Raw genomic sequence first — 13,362 nt, 5'->3', positions numbered from 1 at the left:
TGCTGTCAAGAGCAGCAAGCCAAATACTAACAGATCGTAACCTTACATACCCCTTTCCTATCTAATAGCAAACTATCTTTCCTATCTAATAGCAAACTATTCAATACTACGAACATCAGGAAGTCCAACCGTCTGTCTACTCACACCACTTTACTCCCATGCCTACCACAATCTTACCAACTTACCTAAAAGACAGAGTTTGGAGAGCATTGCCCTTTTTCTTTATTTTTTTTAGAATTACTCAGTCACCAGTTGCTGCAAGAGCCTAAGTTTTGGTACAGGCTTCTGTTTATACCACTGCACAATACTGAAAAATTTCATGAGCATTTAAAAAAAAACATTAATGGACGAGGATTGCCTTGGGCTTAAACAGAAGCATAAATTTCACCATCTGTACAGATTTGCAGGGTTTTACTTTATTCTGCCTACCTACTGGAATCGAGGCATTAGAAAACATCTACACCATCAAAAATGCTTTACCAAACATCTTAGCTATCATTGCATGTTGAAATGTAACTGGGTTTGAAAAGGAGAAAACAGACACAGTAATGATCTGTCAAGAATCCAGTTGACTACACCTTCTGCACACTTGCCCCATTTGAAAACCCTCACCAATTACAAGACAGTTTTTACATAAAATACTTTTGATTTTATGTAAGTGTTTAACTTTGAGAAAGTCAAAATTGTAAATCTGAGTTCCTGAAGTCATGCAGTTCCCAGCAAGGCACGTATGTAACACGTCCATCGCTTCAAAATGAAACCCATGAATCATGCAACCAAACCAGTATTCATCTTAGTAAAGCAAAAAGAACACAAAAGTGCTTGGAATATAAGTGTTATTAAAATTTACTTATTCAAAGAAGAGGTAAATTGCTCTTACCGTGCTACCACCAAGAACTGGTCTATCTGCTTGTCTACTAGTGGGTTAAAGGCTTCCCAAACTTTTGTTTCAAGTTTTGACTGATCTCTTCCATCGTCCTCACCTGTTTGAAAAACAAGTTAGAAACGCTCAGTATGGCTGTTTTGGAATAAAAATACTCTCCTGATCTTGTATATAAACTTAATAGTAATTTATTAATTTAACTGACAGCCCATCTCACATATTCTGCCTAACACTTCTCAGTGACAATGTCATTCACCCATTTGTCTGTGACAATTCCAGCCTGACAGACACAGCTACCCTGCTCATCTGAATGAGGCAATCAGGTGCAGAACTAGTTTCAAAGGCCACAAATAGTGGGAAACAGAGTAGAGTCTTCTTCAAACTAGCCAGCCCCTCTTCATCCTCCTCCCCAGCTTCTCTCTTCTTTCTCCTCTACCTTGCAGCAGTTCCAGAAAAACAAACACGCTCCTGGCTGCTCTGAGCAGGCAATGAGTAGCTGGTTCAATCTGCATCAGCTGCTTTCTAAGGGGTAAATCGTGGCATCAGATCCTCCTGCTTCTTTTTATTCTGACCCTACACAAACCCAAATACCATGGAAAAATACAGGAGCGATTGAGCTTTTTTTTTTTTTTTCTGCGCTCCTTTTCAAACATCTGGAGATTATCCTTCTCTGAATCCCCGTGTTGGCCTGCTGAGGGAAGAAAATGCCTTTCAAATTAGTTCATCCTCACTTAGGAGGCTACCCCAGCTGCTGAATAAATACCACAGACAAATTAAACAAGAGTCCTGACCAATTTGTTTGCCTGTTCTAACATTAGCCTAACACTATCAGCAGAACTCCAAAGCAGAGACTGAAGGGCCTCGGTGCTTTTCTATCTCTGCCTGCACGCTTTGGCAAAGCCTCTTCCAACACCTGCTCTCCCAGGAGGACCTGTCTCTGCAGAAACGTTTTTCCACCCACTTCTGGATCTGGAAGGCAGTGCGAGGATCAGCCTGAAGCTGCCATCATACTGTAACCACTAACAGTCACTTCTGCTGGCCCCTCTTCCTAGGCTGGGGTCCTCGTGCTCCTTCTGCAGGGCTGCCTGAGGTTGCACGCAGTGGCAGAGCCAAATTCCTCCTCCTGCCTGCTCTGCAGGTGAGAAATTGAGGCTGGCAGCCAACACCGCTGGATGGGGAGGGGGCTCTAAGGAAAAGGCACCCGGCAATAATGGGCAAATTGATGAGGGGAGACAGCATTTAATTGGCAATAATTTGGGAGGGGCTCACGCAAGGAAGTGAGGCTTGATTAAAAACACAAAGGCTTTACAGATGTGCTGGAAACATGCGCTTCCCATGGAAATTCTGGAGTCTCTTAATAACACGAGTGCAAGCTCCGAGAGAGCCAATTAATTCAATTTGTTTCAACAACTTTTATGATTTGGACAAATGCCCACTTAAAGACTGGTTTGAGACATAATTAACTGCATTCAGTGGGCAGCAGCTTCAGTCACTACCAAGCCAGGCCATCGGGGTACGCATGACCTGGCGGTAGAAGCCTCATCTCCCACGGGGGCCACGTACATACATGTAGAAGTGGCCGCAGTCAACGTGGCCTCTGGAGAATTTAAATAAATGATGGAAATTACCCTCTTTTAATAAGTCTGTTATATCTGCCTGGTATCTGTTTCCGACTCGAATTTCTCCTTTATCAGCGAGTAGGGTCTTTTGTTGAGGATCGTATACTAGTGAATAGAAGAAGAAATCCTAAAAATAAAACAAAAGAAAAAAAATAAAAGAGTATTATTAACTTTTATTTTTAGCATTGCATACATAGTAGCAAGCTTTTACATGGCAAGTTTGTTCTTACTAGCTATATATAGATTTTAAAATTGGGTGAACAAGCAATAAATGAACCACCAGTTTTAAAACCCAACTTTAAAATTTGCCTCTTTCTTCTGTACTGTAACAACTCTCCCATACAACAGCAGCTCCCCCAATATACACTCCTTGCAGTTGAAGCAAACATGGCTCATCTTGCACAAGCAGGGCTCAGGAGGGCCAGAAGGTAATTTTTGGTAATACCAGCTGGTGTAGGACGTGCAACTGCACTTTCCTGTTCATCAAAATGGCACTAATTAGATGCCAGTGAGTTATCTGTACAGGCTAAAGCCTAACTTCTGAGTGTTGCAGCTCCACCAACACAGCATCCCAAAGAGGAATCAAGCCCCAAACCATCTCCTTATCCTCTGCTGGACCAGAAGCAGCAGTGGGAGCACCCACACTGGGCACAGCACTCCAGAAGTGGTTGTGCAAGCAACGAGCAGAGGTGGAAATCCCTGCCCCCGCCTGCTCACTGCTCTCTTGCTCATAAAGACAGGGATGTGGTCATCTTCCCTTGTGGCAGGGATGCACTGCTGACCAACCTGTTGCCTGCCCCCACTTAAGCATAAATTGCCATCTGTCCTTCTGCTGGTTATTGGGCGATGGGAAGCAGATCTGGCAGCAGCAGCAACTAGCTGCAGGTGGTAATACATTAATTTGTTGCTTTTGCTCCAGTAGATGAGAAAAAGGCTAAAAGAGCTGCTTGGCTTCCATCACCTGGGGAAGCACATACAATTAAAGCAAAAAGTCACACCAGAATGAGAATGTCCTGCCGGGGGGAGGAAGAAAACAGCCACAATTTTAACTACACGGTGTAAGTAATTAAACTTTTCTGCACAGATAAGTACTTAGATATAGCTACTGAGTGACAAATTGGAGACCAAGTATGTAGCACGGGATATGAGGCAAGAAGAGACCTCTGTTAGGACACGGAATAACAAACCTATCAAGATCTCCATCCACAGTAACAACATCACCAGGAAAGAGAAGTGTTTCTGAACAGAAACACAGCATGCACCATTTTTCACATCTCGGGTTTCTGGCTCATTTTCCCTTTCCCTTTATTTCCGTGTAAATAGCAGGCGCCCTGTTTAAGTACATCTCATTTCACGTTCACCTCATTTTCTCCTTCCCTACATTTGTACATGTCAACAGCACGCAACAGAAATTAGGACAAAGCCGGCATCAGTTCTAAGCTCTGTTCATCCTCACGAAGAGGTGGCAAGGGAAAACAGAGTCCCATAGAAAGAAAAAAAAAAAAAAAGGAAGAATCACTGTGAATTTTACCAGTACATGGCAAATATTCCATGGGCTAGGGATTCAAAGGTACACATTAGGTTTGTTTTCCCAGCCCTGCAAACTGCACACATTAATCTAAGACTGATGTTACATGGGTAAGGTCTCCCATGGTGTTTTTGTTTGTTTGTTTTACATGTGAAGCATCCACCATGCAATTATAGAATTTAAGAAAGTGAACTGGGGGGATATGCACAAAAAGGTGGCACCAGTACAAGAGCACAGTACTAGAGGAAAGCCTGGAATTTGCACTGATCTCCTCCATCTATCTGAAAATGTGCTATTTGCCCACAGCAAAAGGGCAGGAACAATCTCATGTTGTGTCACAACAACAGGATAAAAGTCATAGCTAACACCTGGCAAAATGCTGCCCTAACACCCAGTTAAGTGAACTGGAAGGGTTCTATTTTGGGAGATTCAGTTGCATCCTAAATCAATAATATTCTTGACAGAATTGATTCCTGCTCCCACAGGAACCAAGGTCAATTTACATCAACCTAACATCAGAAGGGAGCTTCAGAGTAGAAAAAAAAACTAATTTATATTACAGCTGGGTAAAGAAATTTGGGTCTCTTGCTCCCTGATACATGCAGAGCTCAAGGTATTAAAATACTGAGGATATATTGTCGCATAAACAAAATGTAGGAAAAGGTTTCGTCTTGCAAGCTTTCACCTTTTAAACAGTGTTTTATTCGTTCCAGCTCCAAAACACCTAATTGTAAGACAAAGTACATGCAGTGAGACATGAATGCTTTTCAGGCACAGTGCCCAGCAAATGCACAAGCCCAGCCTGTAGTACAATAACACGGGGGGCTCCGAGGAAGACCAGACTCTGCAAGAGATTTCTTAATGCAACCTTTGTTGGCCAGGAAAAATCATTCATCGTGGAGGGGTTTTCTCCAAAAATATTACAGACTGTGACATGCCCTAATGCTTCTCTTCTGTGTATTATTGCTGTGCATTTAGCAGACTAAGGACAATCATTCAATGAACAAAAAAAAAAAAAAAGGAACAGGCTGCACACTTCTGTTTGCCATTCTTCCTCCACCCTTTTCTGGGAAGCAGAGGCAAGGGAAGGCAAACGGCAGTTCTCTACAAAATAAAGAAGTTCAAGTCTCTGGTCTCTTCTGCCCAGCTGGAGCCTCTCCAAGAGAGAGAAGATGGAAGTTTAGGGGCAGAAATGTGAATACAAAACAATGCAATCCCTAAAAGTAGTGCAATACCACTACCATCTTCCTCCACAGAAACATGAAATTCAGCTCACACTAATTTGGGGGGATTTTTGAAAACATTAGGAAGTTTAATGCCAACACAAACTACAGCCCAAGGAGCAGAGCAGATCCCTGTGTGGACTAGAGTATAGGTGAGCTCTCGATCACCATTACGTGATACAAACGTGAGATTTTTCTGCAGGGTTTCACGAAGTGATATTCACAACAAAACAACACGGCTCTTCCAAACCCTCCGTGCTCATTCTAGCTGTCAAAACCGCGTGTGTCGAGCTTGCAGCAGTCAAGAAAAAGAAGGGCTTTCTGTTTTAATTTCAGATCCCAGAAAACATTCAACATGTTTGGGAAAAAATAAAGTGACCTGCCAAGAGTTAAAATTAAACCGTGGCTTTCTGCTTCTCCAAACTGTTATACAGACACATATGCTCAGAGCCTCCCTACCCAAGCCCCGGAGCTACCATTAGCTATAGCCAAGAACCAAAGCCACCAACTGCAGAAACACTGGAAAAAAAGGCTCAAAGTGAAAGTACAGCACAGAAAGAGTGGTTAGTTTATTACAGCTTGCAAACTTACCCTCGTGAAGTCAGTTGGGGTGAAGGGGGCGGAGGGGGTAAGTTTAATTATATAGCGCTTTATTTTTAGGGGGTACCAAAAGAAACAGAAATGCCAGATATCTACCCAGCAGGCAAAATTCACACAAGTGCATGGAGGTATCCTAGCAGCGCAGTAAAATAAGTGGTACATATAAAATAGTTTCCTGCAGAATAGGGAAATTTAATGCTTTTGCCCTAAGTGGCTATGCCATTTCTCTAGATCTCCTCAAGAACCCAGTCTCTACACAAAATTCAAGTATTTTGTTGCTTTTTACCCTTTTTCCTCCTGTTCCTCAATTCTGCACAAACCCACTTTTGCCAGGCAGAGTAAAGAAGTCGGTGCTGGTCGCCTTTCTGCCCCTCCCTGAATTAATGGTGCAATCTTCGTGAGGAGCATGACAGAGAGAGAGAGTGGAAGGATGAAAAAACAGATAACACAAATGTAATTTTGCTATGCTTACTATCTCCCGAAAAATTCCTGTCTGCATGTTTAACCTTCTTCAATGAAGACAGCCTTGGGCCAAAAACCTACTTTCGGTGGTCATAATATACAAGAAATCAAACGACAGATTCCCTAGAACTGCTTATGCTTTACTGACAGAAGCCACATTAAAAATACAAAAAAAATAAAAGCACACTGAAAGCAGAGGATTAAAAACAGGAAGGAAAAAAAAAGTAGAAACAACAGTTCAAAACAACACCATCCAGTGCTAGGAATTCACCCGGCAACAAGTACCTCCTTTTTTTAATCTCTTTACCCTCCACCCAAGCACATTTCTGTTCCTGAGCTTTTAATTTCTTTACCATCTGTCCAAGTTAGTTTGCACCACGGCAAAATACTGTGCTAAGTGACAGGACACATTCAGGGAACTCTCTCATTCTGTGAAATCTCTAAGTGCCTGCTCGGTTTAAAAATAACCTGCATCACTCATCTTGCATTCTGAGAGTTCAAAAGGATGAAAACAAGATCCCTTTCTATTCCTACATCTGCAACCAAGCACTTGCACGATTAGAGGCAGGCAGTTCCCTTCTCAAGGCACCTACCTGTAAAATTGCTGCTAATAAAAACGTTCGGGGAGCAACTGCGAAGGAACGCTATTTAAAGGGTGGGTACTGGTAAATCTAAAACTAATTTCAATTTGATTAACTTTTGCTTTCAAATGGGCATATCCTCGGCTGCTTGCTGGTGACAAGCATTTCTGAATACAACAGCCCTTGTTTGATGCGCTGCCATTTGGCAGCCCGGAGCACACTCGACATGTTTTTGGTTTCACATTCCAAAGAGAAGCCTGACTATTTAATCCCTATGCTTTGTTTAAAATTCTCTTAAACTGGAGCATTGGATTAAAATTAATCTTACATTTAAATAAATACTAAAGAAAGTTAAAAATACACTTAAATAAAACCCAATTATGAGACAGACTGCAATATGCTCCTTCCAAAACAAAAAAATAAAGCTGTTTTCCTCTTGTTTCATAAAGGCCAATTAATGACCGTTACCCTACTGTTTCCAATTACAAGATTTCCTCTCTTGTATAACATTTAAATGTTTTCAAATCCAAATATAATGCTTGCAGATTTATTCAAATAATAATACACTGAAATTGTTTACTAGTTGTTAGTAAAAGTTTAAGAGAAAAACTGCTGCTAATCTCCAAAAATAAAGCCTTCATATTGTCAAATTCTGAGACCGCATAACCCAGAGCAGCCAGAGGTCTGGCCACATTTAAAGGTATATAAAGATACTAATAAAGGATTGCAATTGTAATTTTTAAAATCACAAAACACCTGGAAAAGTAAACCCCAAATTTCTATTCTGAATAGTGATTAACAGCAAGACAATTCAGTTGCAAGTGATGATTTGAGGCACTCTTTAAGAGCCAGATTGCTAAAATTTCTGCAGGAGTCAGAAGTGAACTGACAAGTAGTTTTTCAAGGATCTAAACATCTGTAGTGGCAAATTAGAGGATTACGAGTAAATATTTTCAACAGTGAGCTCAGAAAACTGGGAGCTAAGCTCCTCAGAGATCTGAGGTGAGATCAGGCTTAAACCATATTAACATAAATATGTAAGATTTCAGGAGAAAGCTAATACATAAAAACACAGTTTGCTGGCTTGCTCCCTCTTCTACAGTTACTTCATCTCCCACCCTGCCTAGCCTGGGGGCATGAGCCTTCACTTTGAACCTTCAGACTGCCAGGCTGATGAGCAAGAAGGGTTCCCTTAACAGGAGCAGATACAGTTTATTTGTCACAGGGATGTCTGTCCTGCTAGAAACACAAAGCTTTACATCAGAATGAAAACTGTATTGAGCTTGATGCTTCCCACTACCAATGCCCGGCATGCTTAGAAATGAAGAACCATCTTTTTTTAAAAATTGTGAAAAGCCACCAATCCTAAATTGTGCCAAAATAAAGTGTTCAAGCTTGACAATTCACGAAATTGGTTCATACCTCCCGTTCCAGATATGATTTAAGGGATTCTGTCTCATTTAACAGAGTAACGCTGCATTTGCCTCTAAAAAAGAGAAACATATTTTATGAAAATCCATGCATCTTAAACGCTCGTGTGAATCACAAGATGGTACGACTGAAGTTGTACACAAAATTCAATATTACATTGAAGAATACTTGGATAATATTAATGCCATTTGTTGTTTTTGAATAAAAAGCACTGGAAGAAGATGGCCATTACCTAATGTGTGTGGCTGGCAGAGATTCCAACTGTCGTGAGAGAAACAACTCACGATGTCTTAGCTGATGCTTCTGTTTCTCTGGCAAATCAACCATTTCTGGATTTTCCATCTCTTCTTCCATTTCTCCTAGTTATAGAGAGACAAAAATCGATCATCAAGAGCACAGTGCAAGTATTCATTCAGGGTCAATCAGAAGAAGCAGCTCCAAAACCATCGCTAAATAATAAATGGACATAGCATACAGATGTAATCTAACTATGTCTGAATCCTCAAGTTCCAGCCAAATAAATAATGAGATAATTAGTGCAGATCCTTTAAGTTATGCCTGTGGTGAACTGTATTTATCATCACTGGAATGAAAGCACTCCGTGTCCACGCTTGCCCTGGTCACACAGAAACCTGCCACCAATGGACAAGCCAAGCCCAAGGGAGAGCTCTTCTTGGCATCATCCCTGCACCGCTGACTTCATCGGGAAGAAGCTGATGCATGATGAATGAGGCACTAAAAGCAAAGTCCTTCCTCTTTGCCAGGTGTCAGCTATCATATGCCCTACTCCTTTTTCAGGTTATCAGTCACAGCCTGTCCCAGCCCATCTTCAACAGCTTCTGAGGGAAATGCCCACCGAGAAGGCGAGGTCAGTCATTTCAACTATTTTACTCTTTTCACCCCAACCACAGCCGATAGATCAGAGTCACAAGATGAACTGGAACCTACCCAAGTGCCCAAGGCCAGTCTTGCAGCCAGCTCTACCCCAGCTCACCACGCACTTCAGCCTGCAGCCAGAATCCACGACCTGGGGCTTGGAGCTTCACTACCTCCATCCCACCCGTTTGAAACAAATGCCAAAGTAAATACATGAAATCACACCCAGACCGATACACAATCGATCCTAAAACATCTCCAGGCATCTTTCTTGTAGGAAATACATTATTAGTGGTTTGTGTTCGTTAGCAAGCACCCAGTCAATCACATAAAACTGTAGCAGGTAAAAGACTCCAAGAAAACTGCAAAGCTTCTCCATGATGGAGGACTGCAGAAGAAAATATCACTCTCTCCTTCCCTGTGAAATTCAGGCAGTTACTGTATTTTCCAAAACCACAGTACAGTTTCCCAGACTCTAGTAGAATGAGCTGTGAAGTCTCATACATGAATAGTAAAACTCCCATTTTACTGCAGCTGTACTCTCAAAGAGCAGACTTCTGCCTGCAGCTTAATTCAACACTTGTTGCCAAGAAACATTTCTAGTCAAAAACACAGACAGGCATACTTGTGATTAATGTACCCTAAAGATTAGTTAACTATAATCCTCACAGCTATCCCAAAAAGAAAGCAAACAGAAGGGAGAGAACTCCCGTTTTTGTAAAACATTAAAATTGCATTTACTTTTAAATAGGCCACCATTATGCCAAAGGGAGGGTGACAAAAAAAATAATAAAAAAAAAAAGATGTACCCTTCAGGTTCCCCACAATTTAGCACTCAGTTTTACTGTTCCAGAAAAAAAGACTTGTGGTTTATACGCCCTCCAGGTAAGCTGCTCCAGCAAGGAAAAAACCAGCAACAAAATTAAAGCAGGCTTCAACATACAATATCTATTATGCCACATGAGCTCTTAAGCATACAGCAGCACTTACAATTTAATATTTTCCTAAGAACTGGAACACAGAATTTACATTTGTGCCACAGTTTCATGGTTCTGCAATTTATTTACTGAAGTGGATTCTGTTTTAGTTGAAAATTAATATTGTGGCTGCTGACCTCCACTATAAATATACCGGCAGTAATCCACAAACAAGTCAGCAAGTTACAAGCTAGCTTGCTTAAAACGCGATGGATACTAAAATGAAAAGGCATTCATGCCTGCGCTTACGAGAGTTTTTGGAGAAAGAGAGCAGTGCACTGTGTAATGTAGGGAAAAAAAAACACTGTAAGGAGCAACCTAAAATACTTAATACCTTCGGTATATTTAATAGCCTAGAGCTTTTAAAAATTACATTAAAAAAAAAAGACAACTGTGCCAGCCTTATCTATAAACAAAATGAAGCCACCCAGCAAAACCAAGTTAATCTCAGGAACTGCATCCCTTCAGCTAGGCTTGCCTTTCAGCTGCTGCTTTATTTATATGCCTAGCTTTTGTAATAAAACAAGGAAGGTGGGAAGCACAGTTTTCTTCTTACGGCAGTTCTGCTCTGCATAGTCTTTCAAAATAAAAAGGCACAATGCATTTTGACAAACGTGTTCTGAACCAAAGGGAGATGGAAGCAAAACAGGGAAGATGGAAAGCAACAACCTAGATTCAGCACAGGAATCTGCCTTGCTGAAGTCGAGCAAAAGTGGCTTTGACAAAAACTGTAGCTAATACCACCTCGCTTACAGCAAAGGTTTAAGGCAGGCTGTAAACCACCACGGGGGCTGATGCAGCCCCTGGTTCCAGGACAAGCCCGTCTGACGCATCTGCATCTCAGCCTCCTCTAGCTCCAGCTCTCAGCAAAGCAGGCTGTATCCTTGAGAACGGCGGCCCTTGAGAAATAAGGTCCATAGTTTTAAAAATAAATAATAATAACCATAAAGATAAACTCTTTTCAGAAAGACTTGCCCACGTTTATGGCAGCACTGTAGAGTAAGTGATGAGAAAGCACAGTAGGTGCAGTATCCTGGGACTTCAGGGCTCTCATAAAGGCTTACTTCAAAATTAATCTCTCTGCTTGATAGATGTGCTCACGCAGATTTAAAACTAAACATGTAGTCTTAGTACAAACAGTAATATGTCAGCTATGCAGAAGTAGCCAGTGGAATGCTGCAAGGAGTGCATTAGATTAAGTATTATTTGATATTTGATGACAGAATCATTAATAGCACATTAAGAAAAGCTTGAAGACAACTTCTATTGGAAACAAGAGACAGGCAGATTGGACACAAACAGCAAGACTCATGTGAAAGCTAACGTATATGGGGAAAAATAATTAGAAAGAGTAAACTTTGAGTTGGCAGGAGAAACCCAAGAGGCAGAAAGTGTAATTTAAAATGATTGGGTGTATGAGATGCAAAATTAAACATCAATATTTGCTAGACACTAGAAAGAATAGCAATTTGATATAGATCAGACTGGGCTCTCTACAACATCAGAGGTAAAGGAACAGCCCCTGCTCTGCTTGCAGACTGTTGTACGAGCTGCTACATGGCAGAATTCAGAAAAGCACAAAGGCAAACAATCCAGAAATCAGCTTTAGAGAGCTCACTATAATATTTAGTTTGGGAGACAGGTATGCCTGCAGTAACAAAAGAATTTGTTAGCATGGCATCACTACCACTGAAATTTAAAGGAAAAACAAAAAGGATCAAAATATTGGGGAACAGAACGAAGTCAGTGGCACTGACCTGCTAAAGCTCCTTCAGTAGGAAGGCAGGATGTTCTACAAGTGTTGCGTTTGAAGAGGTGACCAATATAAGACCAATATAACAATAGATTCCCTTTCCCAGGTCCAATTTCTAATGGTCTATATTAGACCTCCTAGCCTCATTCATTTTTTCCCTACCTACCAAAAATTTAATACTGACTCATAGCTGTAAGAAACGAGACAGTTTTTAAACAAATCCTTATACCTTGACAGTTCAGGAGCTGGCCACAGCATCAAGACAACATCTTGTCACGATCCCTTCCAAGGCTTCTCAGGATCATCTGTTGCAGCCATGGTCAACGTTGCAGGTAGGACACAGAGCAAATGGATGCTATTTTTGACGTTAAGCACATCCTTCCTTGCCACGCCACCACCAGAACAGGAAATCACAGTTTCCTCCTCTCAGCAGGGCCAAAAACGTCCATTAGTAGATTAATAAACCCATCATTCTAGAATCACATGTAAGTATTAGGGAGAAAATGGGGATGGAGGGTGTCAAATGGCCAGGAACTTGTCTGGGAAGCTGCCATCAAACTGCATTTGCGCTGGCTGGTGTCATCTAAAAAACCTCAGTGGACCCTTGTTCAGGCACACTGCTCTCACGCAACTCCCAGACTGATTGAGTACTGACACTTCGCTGCTGCAAGACCTTTATTTTTAGAAGCTTCAGCACCTGGAAGACCAGGCTGCCATGCCCGCCTGGCACCCACACATCAGCTGCTGAAAGCTAACCACAGAGCTGCCAACAGCTCCCCGTGCCATCCAGCTCGCCCCAACTACTACCGACGTGGTTTTACAGCCAGGACAAACACTCTGAATGAAGCCCTGCACGACAGACCCCGCGCAACTGGAGCCAGCTGGGGCGGGTGGGTGGAAGGGAGGACAGGAGGTTGTGCTCCTGCTGTTGGAAATATTTGCTTAATTATATAAGAAACTGCGGGGAGAGCATATATATAGCCACAGCATCCAAATAGTAGCTTGAGGAGTAAGCGATAAAAGGCAGCGTGCTTGGCTTCCATCAGGTTCTGCCTGCAATTCCGTTTGCATACAATATTCTGCCTTCAACCACTACAAAGTCTTTGGGCAAGGAACATGAAATAGTCTCCTACCGGTGAAGCGGGTTCATTTCAGAATCAGGTGGAGAAATGTCCTGGAATAATTTGCGAGGTGATTAAAGAGGCTTATGAATAAAAAGTGCTGGCAATCTATGGAAGCCATTATAAGGTTGAAAGATTTATAGGACAGCCTAGACAAGTTTTATATCATGTGATAAAAATAGTAAGATCACAGATCAAATCCAGGAATCAGGTTGCGTACATCAAGGTACTAATTTACAGCCACCAACTACAGAACAAGCTGCTTCCTGCTCATTTCTCTTCTTTATAAAGAATTATGAGAAAATACA

At 41.6% G+C, this 13,362-nt stretch overlaps 1 protein-coding gene across 4 annotated transcripts in view; it reads right to left on the bottom strand.

The window, feature by feature from the left end:
• Positions 1 to 13,362, bottom strand: part of MTA1 (metastasis associated 1) — an 80,537-nt gene that overhangs the window by 44,935 nt on the left and 22,240 nt on the right. For all 4 annotated transcript variants that reach the window (XM_068690849.1, XM_068690850.1, XM_068690851.1 and 1 more), the window contains exons 4-7: positions 8,560 to 8,686; positions 8,319 to 8,382; positions 2,512 to 2,629; positions 881 to 983 (exon numbers count right to left, since the gene is read on the bottom strand). In XM_068690849.1, the coding sequence (XP_068546950.1) occupies positions 881 to 983; positions 2,512 to 2,629; positions 8,319 to 8,382; positions 8,560 to 8,686 (412 nt within the window). The remainder of the gene's footprint in view (positions 1 to 880; positions 984 to 2,511; positions 2,630 to 8,318; positions 8,383 to 8,559; positions 8,687 to 13,362) is intronic.

The sequence above is a fragment of the Anas acuta genome, chromosome 8 (assembly GCF_963932015.1).
Source record: "Anas acuta chromosome 8, bAnaAcu1.1, whole genome shotgun sequence".
NCBI classification, from domain to species: Eukaryota; Metazoa; Chordata; class Aves; order Anseriformes; family Anatidae; genus Anas; species Anas acuta.
Note: the sequence above shows the minus strand (reverse complement) of the source record. Positions and strands in the feature narration are given on the sequence as shown.